At 41.0% G+C, this 18,086-nt stretch overlaps 1 protein-coding gene across 8 annotated transcripts in view; it reads right to left on the bottom strand.

Moving 5' to 3' along the window:
- LOC113501572 (transcription-associated protein 1) overlaps positions 1–18,086 on the bottom strand; it is a 29,688-nt gene that overhangs the window by 7,583 nt on the left and 4,019 nt on the right. For 4 of the 8 annotated variants that reach the window (XM_026882774.1, XM_026882777.1, XM_026882779.1 and 1 more), the window contains exons 6-36: positions 17,666–17,870; positions 17,274–17,465; positions 16,783–17,053; positions 16,324–16,545; positions 14,234–16,045; positions 13,962–14,160; positions 13,650–13,885; positions 13,283–13,523; positions 12,965–13,166; positions 12,472–12,796; positions 12,174–12,335; positions 11,751–12,002; positions 11,232–11,431; positions 10,952–11,022; positions 10,541–10,746; positions 10,107–10,280; positions 9,525–9,719; positions 9,032–9,187; positions 8,538–8,786; positions 8,063–8,356; positions 7,747–7,860; positions 7,298–7,512; positions 6,764–7,002; positions 6,220–6,451; positions 5,223–5,409; positions 4,673–4,803; positions 4,288–4,438; positions 3,770–3,913; positions 3,226–3,496; positions 2,719–2,930; positions 1,155–1,370 (exon numbers count right to left, since the gene is read on the bottom strand). In XM_026882774.1, coding sequence (XP_026738575.1) covers positions 1,155–1,370; positions 2,719–2,930; positions 3,226–3,496; positions 3,770–3,913; positions 4,288–4,438; positions 4,673–4,803; positions 5,223–5,409; positions 6,220–6,451; positions 6,764–7,002; positions 7,298–7,512; positions 7,747–7,860; positions 8,063–8,356; positions 8,538–8,786; positions 9,032–9,187; positions 9,525–9,719; positions 10,107–10,280; positions 10,541–10,746; positions 10,952–11,022; positions 11,232–11,431; positions 11,751–12,002; positions 12,174–12,335; positions 12,472–12,796; positions 12,965–13,166; positions 13,283–13,523; positions 13,650–13,885; positions 13,962–14,160; positions 14,234–16,045; positions 16,324–16,545; positions 16,783–17,053; positions 17,274–17,465; positions 17,666–17,870 — 7,976 coding nt within the window. The remainder of the gene's footprint in view (positions 1–1,154; positions 1,371–2,718; positions 2,931–3,225; positions 3,497–3,769; positions 3,914–4,287; positions 4,439–4,672; positions 4,804–5,222; positions 5,410–6,219; positions 6,452–6,763; positions 7,003–7,297; positions 7,513–7,746; positions 7,861–8,062; positions 8,357–8,537; positions 8,787–9,031; positions 9,188–9,524; positions 9,720–10,106; positions 10,281–10,540; positions 10,747–10,951; positions 11,023–11,231; positions 11,432–11,750; positions 12,003–12,173; positions 12,336–12,471; positions 12,797–12,964; positions 13,167–13,282; positions 13,524–13,649; positions 13,886–13,961; positions 14,161–14,233; positions 16,046–16,323; positions 16,546–16,782; positions 17,054–17,273; positions 17,466–17,665; positions 17,871–18,086) is intronic. The other 4 variants (XM_026882776.1, XM_026882780.1, XM_026882781.1 and 1 more) reach the window with 2 other exon arrangements.

The raw sequence follows: 18,086 nt of genomic DNA, 5'->3' as shown, positions 1-18,086 counted from the left end.
AGAAAAAAACATGTAATCAAGATTTATTTCTTGTTTGGCGCCGAAGAGTGTCAGTTCGTCTTTCCACGACACAAATTGTTGTATAAGCCTGGCGACTTCAATAACGTGTACAGCCGCCATAATTCTGACATTCCACGTAGCAAATCATGTTAGTCCTAGTTTCGACTAACCAGTGGTATGTCAATAATTCGTTTAGGGTTTATTTTCAATAACATAACTCATCTAAAGAAATGTTTTTTTTTTTATATATCAGCAGTGAGCATTTTTTCTGTCCAGCAGATAAATTGCTTATCGCTTGCTCAAGACTTAAACGACAAGAACATATTCTTTCAGCGGGCGGACGGCAGTGACTATGAATGCCGAAGACACTCGGCCAGTCAGTGTATCAGGACATGTTAAAAGGAGACACGGCTGGCGTATTAAACAGACACCGGCAAACTTCTTAGAAAGAGAACATTGAGAGATAGATGGATAGAACTTTCTGGAAGAACGAAGAGGGTAGGACTGGATCGAGTTTATGAATCTAGTACGTCAGTCGTTCCCTCTCCGTACTGTTAAGACATGAGTTTATTAAAGAGCTTTGAGAAATATTAGTCATTTAACTCTTATTAAAGCATTCGCTTAGGACTGTCTTATATGATTACATTACGATTTATTGTAATATAAAGGTCATAAAAGCAAATACTTCAACTAAAACAGTGAAAAGGGTGTATGGTTTTTTAATGCGTGAGATCCAAGTTATTAATTAGATTTCAGTCTTCCACTGTAGAGCAAAGTCTTTTCTAGTTACTAAATTGGGCAAATTTACAAAGTTATTCATGGAGATACTAAACAAACATACAGACACACAAGCGTTCATGTATTTATAGCATTTGAAAGTTAATGAGAAAATGAAAATTAGTGCACTGAGAATTGTGTGACCACTGTTTGCGAAAGTGTTTGCCGGTGTCTATATTGACAAGTAATTGATCTATTAAGTTATTGACGAACTGATTTATATTTGAATACATTAAAAAAGTTAATCACCCATTAAAATGTCAAAGTAGACTTAATTAGCAAAATGACTCGCTTTATATGGAAAGAGAACTTGAATCAAGCCGGTCGTGTCTCCTTTCAACGTGCAGGATACGAACCTAGCGCTTCGGGAACGTTACCTGGGCGCTTGCATGAACACCGAGCATGCTGTGGTTGGTCGCGTGGTCGGTCTGCGAGTCGTAGTGCGACGCGATGAACTGGTAGTGGTGCTGGCGCCACGTGAAGATGGCGCCCCAGTGGGACAGCGGGTCCGCCACCACGGGCAGGCGGTTGCGCCACGTCTTCACTATGGCCTTCATGTCGTGGAGGGATGTTGGCCGGCTGTGCAGCAAACCCTGTGTCAACATACAACGTGCGATATGTGAACTACCAGTCTCTACATTACAAGAGCGGGCACAGATCTAGAGTAGTTACGTTCTTGTACAGGGGATAATCGTCTCAACCTCGAACAAACGCGTTTGTTAAAATCTTCTGCGAATGCTCCCCTAGATCTGCACCGACTTTAAGAAGAAGTGTAATAAATAGCCTAACCAGACAGGATGCCTTAATCTAGCAGTTACGCAAAGGAAAGGAAATCTTAAAAGTATACTTATAAGATCCATAAGGAATCCTTTGATTTAAACGGTTCGCAGATTTGTAAGTACTTACGGCGTGTATCTGCGAAGACTCGTTGGATTCCATTTGCTGCTTGGCAGCGTGTAACATCATAGATACGCATGTCAAACTATGCGCGGCAGATGATGTAAGACTTATGAGCCATTGTAGCTCCTGTACACAATGACTAGATCTGCCGTATTTTCGATTCAATTTAAATAGCTTTCCTAATAATATACTTTACTAAGGCCAAGCTTAAAATTTAGAAAAAATCTACTACGAGCTATTCTCGAAGCCGTTGCAAAAGTTCATTAAAAAGTATCAAATATGCCATAAAATTTACTGTGCGTGACATCGGGATAATAAACCAATGAAAGTAAAATATTGAAGATGACTCTGTCATTAGTTATATCATCATAATTTGAATAAGGAAATAAGTACGGAGTCAGTTATTATATCGACTTCAACAAAAGATTTAAATAAACCCATATGTCTCGCACAGACATCAACTGCCGTGCATAAACTTCATCAATTCAATAATTCTAATAAATTTAAGCCTGTGCAGTTATACTGCAAAGTGTGAATGGATTGCTGCAATCGAAAAGTATTAAACATGCATGTCTGGTATTGTCAAATAGCTTATCATGTATATTATTTCTATTCGTAATTTATTTCCTCGTAACGTATTTAGAGTGGCATCAAAATCATTAAACTCGCGATATAGCCTGTTACATTGACACATGAATATGAATTTACTTCGAATCTTAACTAGTCGGGTAATCCGCCTTAAAAGTGTTTTATTTGTAAGTGTCTTTAAAATACCTATATAGGAGACTGACCGCTAGACTGACACTAGATTTTAATATTGTTTACATAAATTGTTTGACGTTCAAAAGTGCCTTATACTGGTTTAATTGAAATAAGGAATTTGTCTTTGACTATATAGGTCGATTTTCGGTAAACAACGTAGCGTCAACGCGTATGAGAGGAATATTTAACCTAACGACCCTTGTCCGTAGATCCTTTGTAAGTAGGTGTTAGTGCTAGGTGGTATGCGTGCAGGGTGTGCGCGGGCCGGCTCGTACGTACGGTGTGTATCTGCGCGGCCTCGCTGAGCTCCATGAGCTGCTGGGCGGCGCGCAGCAGCGGCAGGTGCGCGTGGCTGACGAGGCGCGGCAGGCGGCGCCACTCGCGCAGCGCCTGCGCCGCCGCCGCCTCCGCGTGCCGCTCCACGCCGGGCAGCTGCGCCTCGCCGCCCGCGCAGATGCACAGGTAGCCGCGGTACAGGTTCACCAGCCACGCTGCACGGACACACAGCATGAGTGTTACACGTGGCGACACGAGACTATCAGCTTCACAATTTTAACTATGAACCATGTCATTAAGCATACAGTTTAACTGAGCATTATTTACTTTTACAGTGACTTTCTGATAAGCCTGTCTTATCAGAAAGTCTAAATATATTTACCTAAATATACTCAAGGTACATTTTATTTCATAAAAGTTTATAAGAAGCTTTCTACTTTAAAATAAAAGTGTTTTTATATACTCTCAAAAATTGTCTCTAAAATTTCGGAGATTGCACAGATCACTTACCCAACTCCTTCGGACAGTTGTATTCTACTTCAGCGAGTGCCTCCTTCATTGTAGTCCAGTTAGGATTCCTCCAAGAGCTCTCCAATATGAGGAAAGGGTCCCTACCACTCCTAGTTAGGCCCAGCTCTAGGAGTGAATCCCACTGGTTCAACTCCTTTGCGCACTTTAGCCAGTGCTGTGTCCACAAAGTGCATTCTTTGTGCATGTTGTAAGATGAAGGATTCGCTGTGTATTCTTGTTTTAGTTTAGCCATAGCGACGTCGTACGCAGCCTGGGAAAGAAATACGTATGAAAGAAATACAAGATTAAATTTAAATTGTTTTTGGAAGACAAACAAAACAAGCTAATTTAAAACGTGACTATTTTGAAAAGTATGATTAAAGGCAAATGTTTCTTATTTTTAGACCCAGAAAAAGACCTCATATCAACTGTAAACTTTACTTGTTCACTAAGTGTGAATTCCCGATATTGAGAATCATTAAGTTATAAATTACTGTAATTAAGCATTTAAACATAGGTTCATAGGATTCCTTTTCCGACTTACTTGCGCCTGCTCGAAGAAGCCTTGCTGTTCGTACGCGATGGCGACGTTGGTCTCGCGGTATCGCGCGTGTTTCTGCCACAGGCCCGACCACATGTCTTCCTCTTGCAGTAGTTCATACATATCGCTCAGTGAATCTAGCACTTCCTGCAAATAAAGGGATAAAACGTCAAATATTTTTATGAATGATCATTGCTTAGACTTTTAAATGTCGGGATTTGTATCAAATTTTTGACCAGTCTCACTAGATCAAGTAAATAAACTTAACTTGAAACATAACTTATAATGACGGAAATTGGTTGTTAGGATTGTAATATTTTTCAGCAGCCTTTTATTTAAAAAAAATGTTCTATTTGTGTAATTAAATGTTCGTTTTGTCGAGTTTATTGATTTAAGGAAAGACGGATAAGTATCAGGGCATTGTCATAATACATTATTACATACGTTACGGTATTACAATATTATCCATTATGAATGTTTAACTAAAAATAGGAATGTCTATAAATATTTAAAATACTTACAGTAGGTGAAGTTGTTTCGACTTCGTAGTCATAAATCTCGAGTGGCTCGCGCTGAGTGCGCCCGCTGGCCTGGTCGAAGGCCATCTGTTCCAAGTTGAGAGTCATACGGTGCCACAGGTTGTGTGTCTTGCCTAAGTACTTCATCATAGGCCTGTCAACAAATGTATTACTATTAAATAAATACACTTAATTAATCGTGTTAATTTTCCTGCCCTTTCAATAATGGTTTGTTTTTTTTTTATAATCTGAATATATACTCTCAGTAAATCTATTGTATCATCAACCCATCTTGGATAGTTAGCTCATAGAGCAAAAAAAAATATAGATAGCTGTTACACTATATTTTTTAAAATTAGATTTCAATACTCTTATGCTCATAACTTACGGCTTGATGCTGACTGGCGGGTTGCATCTTGCGAGTGCTTCTATGAACGTGTTGAGCGCACTGAGCGGTTGATCCCGCTGTATCACGTGCACGCCCGATATTATAAACGGGACTATTTCGTTTATAACAGTCTGAAAATAAAACCATATTTTTACAAACAGCATCTTATATCGAAACGTCTAAAGAACCTTGTAGTGAATGAAAACGAAACTGGAAAATACGAACAGGATTTTTTATATTTTCAAATAACAATGGCCAACAAAATCCATAAATCTCGTATATCCACCTCAAATCTATCGTTCACTTTCAGTATTGGTTGAGGTACTAAATCCTCTCTAAAACAGTGACATAGAAGAATTTAGTAACCCTCTATAATTATATCCAAAGATAAAATCATCTCTGCATGTTATAAACAAATTTTATACGTATCTTTTATTCAGATTCATAATTCAAAACCCGGTAAAAGCGCGTAGTAAATTTTCTGTTGTATAAATTACTGAATAAATAAATAAAATATTTATCAACTTCATCAACAGAATGCTATAGTTACCCCCAGCTGCCTGTCGTCGAGCGTGGCCCAGAGCTTGGGGAAGAGCGCGAGCCAGGAGTGGTGCGCGAGCGCGTCGTCCATGTGGCACAGCTGCGCCGCCGCCAGCACCAGCTGCTCCGTGCGCACGCGCCGCGCCAGCTCCAGGAACTCCGACTGCTTGCCCACTATCTGGTTCAACGTGCGCAGTCTGCCCACACCAAAAATCATTGTGAGGTACTAAATACGGTGTAAGAGTCGATAACTTAGTCACATATTCTATGTTGATCCAAACTGCTTTTACAGTTTACTGTACTGCATTTTAATAAATAATAAATAAATACATTTGTATGGTAAAACAGTCTCCAAAAAGCTTAGTGTAAAAAGATTTATTTTACTAGTGGCTTTAGAAACGATAATCAAATTAATCAACCTAAATGAACTCATGAACTTCATGACTATTCCTGTATAAACATTTGATGATTGACCTATTGCCATATTACACTGTATTTCCAAATAAACCAACAAGTATAAATTTTATTTTAACAAATATAAAGCTCTGTTCGTGAGTAGCTCGTGGCTAAGCTATAACCGCATAAGTGATTCGATCTCAAGTTAAGCTATGCTTGACGCGGTTGGTCCGTAGATGGGTGACCATCTTTGTCATAACGGGTTCCTCCGTGTTTCGGAAGGCACGTTAAATTGTGGGTCCCGGCTGTTATTCCTACATCTTTGACAGTCGTTACAGGTAATCAGAAGCTTGAAAAAGTCTGACAGCCAGTCTAACCAAGGGGTATCGTTTTGCCCAGGTAACTGGGTTAAGGAGGTCAGATAGGCAGTCGCTCCTTGTAAAACACTGGTACTTAGCTGAAACCGGTTGGACTGGTAGCCGACCGTAACATAGTTGGGAAAAGGTTAGGCCAATGAATGAAAGCTCTGTTTGTGTGGCTTGCTCAATGAATTATGATTTCTCTTTAAACCTTGTAAGAATCAATTAAGTTAAGGAAATTTCGTCACTTACCTGTTGGTAACAGTTTTAGTACAATCCTCTTTCTGATTGGAGCTGGAGTCCAGATCCATATCAAGAACATCCTCTTTATCTGCTTCTAGTGAGTCACTGAAGCCGTCTGTCGATTCCTCTTTCACACTGCTGAAGATCACGAAGGACTTGCGGTCTTCGCTGTCAGCCGAGTTGATGACGGATGATATACTTGGTAGCAGGTATTTGGGATTTGAGAGACGGATCTGAGTACCTGGTGGTATGAAATCATTTTTAAATCTATGAGTTATGAGTAAGAAAACATTTTGCGCGGACTGTAACATAAATTGGATTAAAAAAAAACTATACTGGGCGGAGGATTTGACTGTTTTAATCAAACTAAATGAAGATGAAAAGAGTCTCAATTTTAGAAATTCTATCATGTTGCGCCGACTTGAAGTAATATCTAATAAAGGGCAGGAGGGAGAACTGCCAAGTTTACCTTAGCTTAAGACTTAAGCCAAAACTGATATGTAAACCTAAAACATTGGACTTAAAAAACAATCTTATCAGTAGGCACACTTACTTGGAACACACGTAACAAGAAGTAACTCAAGGCACTGTTTGATCCAAAAGTGTTGTCCAATATGTTCCCAGTTCTGTGAGCAGATGATGTACAGCAGTCTGTCGAAGATGCGCCGGCGCACGCTCTGGTCGTACACCTCGAAGAACTTAGCGCGGATGTTGGGCTGCGGGCATCGCAGGCCGGCGAGGAAAGCTGGTTCGAGTTTCATTGATAGCTCCGTCATTTTTAGGTGGTCATCTCTGTTGGGACATAGTTAATGGAGATGTTAATTATTTATAAAGATTTTTGGTATCAACAAAGAAATCAACTCGAGCCCATTAAGTCTTCCGCAAGTTCAGTCAATATAATTATATTTAGATTGATAAATCTTTGTGCTTGGATAAAAGTAACAAAATGCTAAAAAAAATCACGAATCGTGACCATAACAGCATTGATCTCGCACAATCTTGCGACGTGTCTTATGGCCTATCAGTGGTCATTTTAACAAGCGTTTAGAAAACTTTACTATACAGGTACGAACTCGAATCCCATTACCTGTATACATAGTTAATAAGCTCGAGAAACATGGCGTTGAGCTCGAGGTCGTCGGGGAAGCGCTTCTCGACGTACTGCATGAGCTTGACGAGCAGGATGGACTTCTCCCGCAGCGAGGGCGCGGCGCCGGCGGCGGGGGCCGCGCCCGCCGCGCCCGGGACCACGCCGCGCCACTTCACCCACTCCTCCACCATGCGGATAATTGCTTTCATCACCTGGAATGGGGGGTTGGGTTTAAGTACGGGGTTGGGTTTTAAAAATAATTTTGAGGAGTTTTTAAAACTATGTGCTAAGATAGTAAAACATTAACTAAAGTATTTTGATGGTTGCCAATGTAAAGGCAATTTCTAAACACTCTGAGACCTCTTAACTTGATGAAATGAATGTTCAAATAGAATATAAAGTGCTAAACATTACATTTATTGAAGTAATATAACTCCCTAATTTACCTTGGCGTCTGTGGTTTTTTCGATAAGTCCAACCAAAACTGTGCCGATAAATGTTTTCCTTGTATCCACGGGCATCACTGATACGCGTGCTTTCAGAAGATCCAGGGCCAATATCTGTTACAAATTAAAAAAGTCTGGATTACCGAATTAACAAATTACGTTACACAACATAACTTATCAAAAACACTCAAAACAAATAGTTTCTTGCCGGTTCTTCTTCATATGAATTACATTTTTTATCTGTGCACCTAGAATCAATACTGTAATGTTTCAAAAGTGACTTTTCATTTTGACTGACAATATATCCAATACTTACAAGCAAGTCAGCCAAAGCATGATCCGGATTAGGCGCAACATGGTCTCTAGCCATGCGCTGCAAGACCCTCATGAGCGGCTGCAGCAGCCTGTCTATATAGGCCGGGCTCGACGCGCAGCAAGCCTTCAGCATCATGAGCGGGCCGAGCAGCGCGCTGGTGCCAGTGGCCGGCGTGGCGGCCGCCGTGCCAGTACTCGTGCTAGCTGCTTGCCCGCCTGCTGACTTCTCGTATGTTGCGAGGCCTTCGAATGCGTACTTACTGACACATGCGTAAAGGGTTTCTAGTTCTTCGTACTGTAAGAGATGTAATTATTGTTAAATATCTGCGATAGTGATAAGTAAGCTTTTACTTGGATCTTGAGATCTTATAAGAACAACTCAACATGGTAATAAATAACAAAGTAGGAAGTCTATCAGAATCACAAAATTCGGTCCAAACAAAAACCAAGCACAATAATATTATTGATGATCATACCTTTGACGCTTGAGCAGCGCCAGTCGGTTCCGTGGGGAATATCGCAGTAAGTTTTGCGAGTAGATTGTGTGTTAGTCGCACAATTTTAGGGTTGGTTGAAGACACGCAGGCCGCCAGCCCTCGCTGCAGTGGCTTCAGGGCGACTAGTATTTGTTCTCGACGTAGTACGCCTAGCAGATATACGAGCAGTTCTAGAGCTGTGCATGCGTTTGCGCAGCCACCCGCGTTAGCGTCTGCCGTTGAGAATACCTGGAAATTTAATTTAGATATATACAAAGTCAATATTTTTGACTCAGGGGAAAAGATCGGGTCAATTTGGGAGAGGATTTTTGCAGGTAAAGTAGATCATACAGTTATTTCGTAAATCTACTAAAATTAAATAAAGATTAACTGAAAAAAAGGAATAAAATTTCTATCAGAGTTATGCATAGAAACGTTTCCAGAAAAAGACCCAAGCCCTCTTTGACGTTGGGCTTTAATCTTGAAAGGCGTACCTTGTCGAGCCAGGCCAGCTTGGGCTCGCACAGATGCGGCCACACGTCGGGCTTGAGAGCGGTCTTGAGCAGCAGCACGCAGCGGCGCGACAGCTGCTCGCCCGGGGACGCGCCCGTCGCGCCGCCCGCCGCCACGCTGCCCTCGTTCACCTGCACCCACACACACAAACGTACATATTCGTCATGTTCTCTGCTAGCGAGTTACATTTTTTAAAATTATTGTTTATCGTCATCCTAGCCATTCTCCCTTTTTTTGTTGTGGTCGGCTTAAAGTCATACCGAATACAGATCAGTTGCTTTCACATTTTGTTTTTTGTTCATCAAAACGCCTAAGGATTTTTATTTTGAACATATTACCACAATAAAAGCTCAATTATACTCTATGATGACAACTCAAGTCAGTCAAAACATTTTGTTATTTTATGAAATTTTAAACATTCACTATCTATCCTATGTTTTATATTACAGCAAAGTAAGAATTATAAATACTTACTTGGCATGCAAGTCTGAGCAGCAAGTTGACAACAACGTCGACATGCTGCCGGTCAAGCGGCTTGGCAGCGTCGGGCTCCATGCGCGAGGCGCTGGCCTGCGGGCTGGCCCAACCAGTGTTGAGCGCTTTGCGGGCTTCTGAACCACTTTCGTCTGAAGACACTCGCTTGACTGCGCCGCTTGGAGATGTCACCGCCTGCAGTATTATAAATTATTGAATTCTCCTTCTCAAAAAGGCAAGACATGAACAAAAAAGTAAAGAATTCTGAAAAAAAAATTTGCTTTCTAGCCGTCCATTCCCTAACAATAGGAATGACGGCGATAATTAAAAAATATTAGATACGTATTTTTCCTTTTTCGGAATGACTAATTTTGGCAAAGATAAACTGCTTTAAAGTTTAGGAAATCTTGTGACGTAACGATATAGATAATCGTGACGTCACGCGTAAGTTATATTCACTGTATTTTGAACAATTTATGTTTGCGGGACAAATTAAAAAAACCGGACAATAAGAACACTGAAAAAAAATCTTCGTCTTCCTTTTTGCCAAACAATAAGCACCATAATTCTAATTATTCTCACCACGTTCTCATCATGAGTGTGATCACGAATCCTTTGCAGTTCCCACTTAAGCGCGACCTCTGCCAAGTCGACGGCGAGTCGCCTGTGTTCCAGGGAGGCAGTCGCCGAGAAGCCGAGCCGCTGCATCGCCGCCACCATGTGGCCTACGAGTGCATGGCGGACTGGGTAATAAACCTATAAGCAAAGGATATAAATGTACTATCATATTAAAAATTCTCAAGGTGAAAGTACTTAAAGTAACCAACATTACACAAGTGCATACAAAATGACTTACATGTGTAATTAATGCAATTATACAGGCAGTCAAATATCAGCCTATTTCGGCTGTAAAGGGGACATGCCTAAAATTACTTTTGCTTTCAGTTTTGCCAAATAGATTTGAATATTTAGTGCTAACCTAGCTCTCACGAGCGACGAGAGTGGACAAAGATTACCTTGTAATGCCTAACAACTAGCTGCAATATATGGAAGAGTTGTTGAACGGAGTGTCCATCCTCAACAATGATCTTCTTGGTCCAGTGCGTGAGCATCGTGTTACCGTCCTCCATGCGCTGCGGCATCGCCGGCGTCAGGATCTCTAGCGCCTGGCGGACAACCGAGCGGGCTTCCACCGCATGCGCCTTCAATAGACTATGGAATACTGTGGAAAATACACAGAGTTAAATAAAATAAACTTAGAAAACAATATTGTTTCGTGAAAAATATTTGTATTAAAACATACTGTTATGTATGAGTCCTAGTTTACAGGTTATGTGCAGCGACAACAGGAAAATGATTCACCGAATTAAAATGTGTGAGTGAAAACCAATAATCAATTTGAAAATATAAATTCAAATCACTCTTACCTTGCAACACGATCCGCTTGTGGATTGCGAATTTCGCTATGATGTGACTTAAGAGCAAGTGACCGTGATACCTGCAACAAACGAAAAATAATGTGGTGATACTTTGGTCTAGTCCGAAAACTATAGTTCATTAATTGCTCTCAATTTTCTTAAATAACTGTGATTGATTGTTTGTGTTCCAGTCCACCAATCAGAGTTATGATCAGCAGATTTGATAATAAATTAAAACGATCTGTCTTTAAGAAAAAAGCAGTTAAATTTAGTAGATATTATATCATACCTAGTCGCAGGATCAACATAATTCTTGCCAAGCAGACAAGGCCAGGCAAATGTCATGAGTCTCCTGAGTTTATTGCCTTGTTTCTTATTATTCGCGTCGTGTATATGAGCCGAGGCTTGCTCTAACAGCAGACAAGCAAACTGTAGGAGCGAGATTCGGACCGCATCCGAACATGCGAAGGGATTTTCTGGATCAATTACCTGCGAAACAAAGTAGCATCAATTATAAATTTATCGCAAAATACTAATTACCTAAATGTTTTATTATCTAACACAAAAGATTATAATAATACATATGTATGAACATTAATAGCTTTTTAAATCAATGTAAGGCATTGGCACTAGCCTAACGAATCAACCAATTAGCTAGTACCATTTAGACTAATGTCACAACTCATAAGGCTACAAGGATGATAGCAGATATCGTAAAATCAATGGCACACAGTTATAACTACACAAATAAACCTTTTCTTTTATTTTCGGATTTATAAAACCAGTTTCATGGCTGCTGTATACGTACGTTATTAATAAACACGGAGACGACATTGTCTGGGTTATCCTGATAGGGCGCCGGCGGGCCGCCCACAATCTTCTGTCCCTTCTCGAAGCTGACCGCGAAGCACGGGATCAGGATCATCTGTAGGACTTTGGCCTTCAGCTCCTGCGACATGGTGTCACTAGAGAAGTGCTCCACAAAGCGGAAGAATGCGGCACGCTTCCATTCCACGTCGTAAGTCTGCGCTACTGTGTTCTCTAAGAAATCGCGTAGGAACTGAAAAAGAAAAGATGTATTAATACATCTTTTTATCAGCTATAAACGTACTTTTTTAATCGGTCCACTTAAAAAAAAGTTGCCATTTCAGATTAAACACAACAATTTTAATTCATTCCGAAAGAGAAGTAAGAAGATAAACTAGATATCTACCAGGACACTAGAACTTACTTGGAAGTCAGGAATGAATCGGTCGCACAAGGCTCGCAGAAGCTGGAACAACATGTCTATGTTGGACTTGTGCTGGACGAAGTAATGCAGTAATATCTTCACTATAAGTTTGGGTTCCTTCCAGTGTGTGCAGTCCACAATTTCCACTTTTTTGTGGACCTCCTGAAAGAATGCCAAAACAAACCTAGATTTCTCCTAAAGAAACACAAGTCATAAATTGAACCATTCTATTCAACTCAGAAGATTTTGCTTGACATAATATAAGGTTACAAGTAACAAATTCTCCAATAATACTCACGTGATACTGATCACTGCACCAGATACGTTTAAGTAGTTCGACCAAATCCTGTTGGGTCGACAGCCATTTTTCATCAAACTTGATCAGCAATGACACGACACGTATAGCTTGGAACTGCATCTCGGACTTATCGGCCATTGGCAGATTAGAATTATTGGGGTTAGCCAACAGCTGCATGAGACGAGGTTTCTTAGCAGTTTGGAGGGCCTCCCTGTATGGAGGTCCAGCTTTTGGATGCTTTATCAGGAACACGAGGAATCGGCTCCACTGTTGATCTTTGATGTTGTTGTCGCTCAGTATGAGGTCCAAAGTTTCTTTGGGATACCTGCAAGAAGATTGTTGTTTAGATAAAAACTTTTTTTTTATTTGTTGTTGCGAGGTAAACCTTACTGGCTGCAAACAGTGTCAAAATTAAAATGTTAACGGAAGCGACTAGTTTTTGAGGATTAGTGATCTCACTTAGACGCCAGCATGAATCCTCATGTATACATACCTCATTAAGAACTTAACAAGTGGCTCCCTGAACGGAGATCCAGCTTCAATCATGAGCGACTTCTCAGTGTGGAATATTAGCCGACAAAGTACATCTATAAAGCGGGGTGACGCTGCCGGTATTTGATGGAAGATTCCGATTAGAATTATTATCTTCTGTTCATTTTCATTGTTCTTTGATACACTCTGGAGGAAGTTGCCACCTAAAAATATTTCCAAAATATGAATACAATCGAAGTACTTTAACCTACTCGGAACAACTCAAATTGAACTTGAAGCTTTGAAATTCAAGATCAAATTAAAACTAATTGCCACATACCTCTGTTGGTCTGTATAGAATAGTCTAGAAGCTTCTTCAACAGCTGCAGCAACTGTTCACAGAGTTTCTCGCTGAAGGTCGAAGGGAACAGCTGGGTCAAGTAAGAGAGCCTCTTGGCTCCATTGACGCTAAGGTGACGGTGATCACCAAGCGTAAGTAAGAGTGGTCGCATTACTGGATGAACCATCTCCATATCGATTTGGAACCCAGATAAGAATTTCTGCATGCATTCGAAACCGACCTGGAAAATAAAAATGCATAAATATCGGGGAAAAAATACACCAATTAAAAATATTGTGGCAGATTTACTTTATGGAGTAGTTTTACGCCTCAGTTACTTCAAAACGGTAAGTAAAATAAAACTTACTTGTTGCAACTCCTGGTCATTCTTCTCAAGAGATTTATACAATACTTGGAATATCTTCTCGCGACAGTGCTTCTCCTGAATGTAGTGGCAGGATGCCAAGGCTTTAAGAGCGGAAGCCCGTAGGGGGACTAAGTTGACGCCCTTGTAACATGGTAGCTTTCCTAACATCGCATCTTCAGCCTCACACAGGGATAACAACTCCCGGAAAAATACTTTGTGTTCGTTTATATTCAGATCTAAAATTAAAGATGAACAATGAACTCCTATTATTCAGTAGACTCAAAAGAAAAGACGTCTGGATATATTTCTTACCGATAGTAAACAGCCTTGGTTTCAATGTAGTACAGAAAGTAGTTCCATCCATTAGACCCATTTGAGCGTTGGCTGGCTGATGTCGCAGCAAATGTTTCTTGGGCGGGATAATGTCCGCCAATACCTCTCTGTGAGGGTCCATAACCTCTGTCACTGTCTTCTTCTGCAACTCAGCTATGAGCTCCAAGGATTTCATTGCCTGACAAGTATATTTAAGTAAGTTTGACATTCAAGAAATTATAAATAGATATTATTTGTGAAAGATTTATTACCTGTTGGCGTACAAGTAGATGTGGGCTCGTAACTTGAAGCACGAGTTCCTGAAGTACATCGTGCAGTGCGCGGGCCTTAGCCGCGGCGACGTCACCTTCCGGCTCCACGGCCTGCCCGCAAGGTCCAACTACACACACTCGGACCAAACGCTCCATGTTCACCGTAGCCATATCTATTGCACCCGATGACACCTCACCAGTCAAATCCATCATAACGAATAACACTGCCTTCAAGAACGTAAACACGTGCTTATACACCCACTCGGGTGCCATCTTCTCTACCATGAACTTGACAGCGATGCAGCCGCCTAGCTTAGCATACCAGGCGCGTTCGTAGCACAGAGCTGACATACGTTCAGCCAGGTACTCCATCAAAGGCAAGCGGCAAGCGCGTTCCCTACTACCCAACACCGTGGCCGCAGTTTCTATCATAAGAACCAACGCTAGATGGCCAGGTTTGCATAGTTCTTTCTCTTCATGACCCATTATGACTGCAATAGCATCGACAAGGACCAGCGCATCAAGACCTTCTTTAGGTGTGGAGCTTTCCACAAATGGTCCCGCTTGCTGAGCTATCGCTACCATAGTGTAGTGTCTTACTAATGACACCATCGTTGGCAACACATGATGACGTAACTCCTTGATAGCTGCGGCAACAAACATTCCGGTGAGAGCGGTACGATGTGTGTTTCTCACAATACTATTAGTGCACTTGTAGTAAGGTCCGTTTTGAACTTGGATTTTGCCATCGATAAAGCTCGGGTGGTTGAACAGCTTCTGCAGTGTCGCTTTATCGTCGTCTAAATTAAGGGAAGACGCAAGATAGCATCTGAGGACCTCCCAACATTGTCGTCTGTAGAACGGATCTGTCATGCTTGACTTTAGCGCAGAGAAGGCTGTCTCTATTACTTTATCTACTTCGAAATCAATAGGTTTTGCTTGGTCTTGGAAGTACGCTTGTACTGCAGGAGGTGGCGCGTCAGTCTCGCGATACTCCAACCTTTGCGGTTCAATCATCATTTTACGATTACCACCGCCAAATTTCCCGAGTACTCTAAATGCAATCCTGGCGACTTCGTTATTTTGCAATGTCCTCCAAAGAGCTTGCATCAGGTCAGCTCTGACGGGCTGAATGTGTTCGTATAAGAAATCAGGCTGGAGATTATCCACACAAAGTTCCAGCGTTCTCAGACCTTGAGATATTAACGTGTGCGAACCGTTTAGTGCTGATACTAATGGATCCATGAGCATGGGTAAATAAGGTAATAAACTGCTTAATCTAACGGGTACAGTCAGGCATAACTCGACGAAAAGATCTTTCATATGTTGCTTGTGTAAACCGCTCTGCAGCCGGTTCAAGCCTTCTAGTAAATTAGGCAGAAGTGGTAAGAATTCTTGATACAACAGATCGTGACTCCCGCCGCCGATTGAGCGGAATAGGGCTCTTAGCAAGAGGAAGTAATTGTACGGTTCTTTAGCGGTCATAGCATAGTCCATCGCCTTGTTAACGATGCTGTGTAAATGTGGGCGGAGCATTTGTTCGTTTTCTGTGGGGAACAAGCTAACCGAACCAAAGACTAATTTGAAAAGCCTGAGGTATAGATTGGACCTTTCCACATTGGTTCCCATCTCTTCCATTCTTTGCAAGAGGTATTCAACCAAAACGGTGGCGAATATAGGTGAAGTGGCGGGATTTGATAAGAATGTATTGGCAATTATTTGCAATGTCGTGTTTTTGTTGATTCTTTCAACCATATGGGAAATCGTCGCTGTAAATATTTCTTGGAACGTTTGTGGGTTCATCATAGAGAACTGCAAAAAGTAAAAAAACGATTTTAATGTGTCTAAACCTAATGAAACAAAACGACGAATATTTTTATATTTTATATTTGCGTTTTACGCAAATAATGAGGCAGTATTAATGATACATTTATTAATTGTCATAAATGGGAAATTTACTTGACCATTCATTCATTCATGGCCACATAAGTTGTCTTTTGGTCTCGGATTTGGATCTTGGAAGTCTTTATTCAAGCCATCTATTTGAAAAGCAGTCACACCACTAATAATCAAATTAATAAAATGCTTACCACTCCACTGAAATGTTCAAGAACCTCCTTCTCCTCCTTGGACCGCACATGCGGCTGTGCGGGCGGCTGCGCCGGTACGCGGGGAGCCGCTAAAGTATAGATGTCAAGGGACTGCAGCCCCCAGCGAACAAGACGTATGAACACGAGTGTTTCGCGCGCACTAAACTGCTTCTGACCGGTTATTGTTGTTGTTGATGTGCCTTCTGTGTTGGTTGTCGTTTGCTGTATAAAGATGGAATTTTGAAATTGTATCATTGCAGGAATAAAAAATATTAAAGGTATATTTTGTGGTTAATTCAATTTTACGACAGTCGTAACACATGTCATTAGTTTAAAACCTGTTGACAGCTGCTGGATTAGTGAAAATACACAAAATTTCTCCTGAAAACCCTATCAAATTATTGTTTCCACAACATGTTTGTATCTTGAAACAAATCTTATTAGTTCAAGATGTCTTACCTTACACGAAGCACACCCCCACGTTATAGTCTTCACACCGCAGACAAGCGTCTTCACCAGTGTCCGATAGTCACCAACATTGAGATTACTCATTTGTGATGATGGGAACCCTATCTTACTCTTCTCTTCAGACTTGGTAAGGCTGTCCAGGAAGTCGGGCGCGAGTTTCTCTTCCTCCACTTTGACTTCTACTGATGTGCTAGGGCCTGGCGTGGTGGGGGTACTAGGTGTGGTACCGTTAGTACCGTTAGGTATTGGTGTTGTTTGTTTACTAGAACAAGGTTATTGGTATAACTATTTGATGGAATGTTTGCGTAAGTTGTATGTAAACAGTATTAACAGAATCACATGGTGACATACTCGTAAGGTTTGTAAAAGAAAGACTGTTAACTTCAATAAGAATGGAGTTATTTTCGTATCCAAATAATGTATCCAAAAAAATGGTAATGTTCAGGTTAGCCTTATCAATCCCAAAAAAAATTGATGCTTACCATTTATTCATAAGTGCGGGTAGTTGCAACTTGGATATCGTCTTGAACTTAAGCACAAACACTTCTAGTATGCGCATGAGCAGCTGTCGTCCTTGCGGCTGCGTGCCCGCCGCAGTGGCGCCCTCTGTCTCAGAGCGCTGCCGTATGCAATCCACTAGGTTCAGTAGTAACTTGCACGACATCGTTTGTATGCTAAAATAATAAACACCCCTCAAATCGGAAAACTTACGCTAAGGTTTGGAGATGAATTCATCGAAATTGTTTTGAAGATCGAAAATGTCAGGTTTTGGTAAATCACTTCACAATACTTTTCGAGTTCGATCGAGTTATTTAAAAAAAAAACATTTAACAATTGGCAATCCAGTGCATGCCAAAACCTTAAAACAATTTACCTTGTGGGCAGAGATTCATCATGAACATTCTTGGAGAACAAGTGAGCCGCAATAGCGAGATCTGTAAGCGGCAGCAGCTGCCTCACGTGATGAACCAGGTCTGCTAGCGTTGAATACGCGAGGGGTCGTAGGGACTCGTGAACGGTCCATCCTCCGCCGAGTAAGACGTCCTCGTCGAATAGTCGCTCCATGTAGGGAACAAATTCTGAAAAGAAATAGTAAGTTAAATTTGAACTCTATTGTGTGGCCAATAAGATTGAAAATAATTTATACAACATTGACAATCTGTTGACAACAGCTGATTTTTAAGTGTTATTTGACTCTCACTTCGAAGTTTACACAAAGTCGTTATCAATAGGTTCGGGTAAGGTAGCTACCGAACATAACGAACAAATTTTCTAAATTGCTAAAGTTAAAAAAA

This window comes from Trichoplusia ni, chromosome 15 (genome assembly GCF_003590095.1).
Source record: "Trichoplusia ni isolate ovarian cell line Hi5 chromosome 15, tn1, whole genome shotgun sequence".
NCBI lineage: Eukaryota > Metazoa > Arthropoda > Insecta > Lepidoptera > Noctuidae > Trichoplusia > Trichoplusia ni.
The sequence above is the reverse complement of the archived record's forward strand: the minus strand, read 5'-3'. Positions and strand labels throughout refer to the sequence as shown.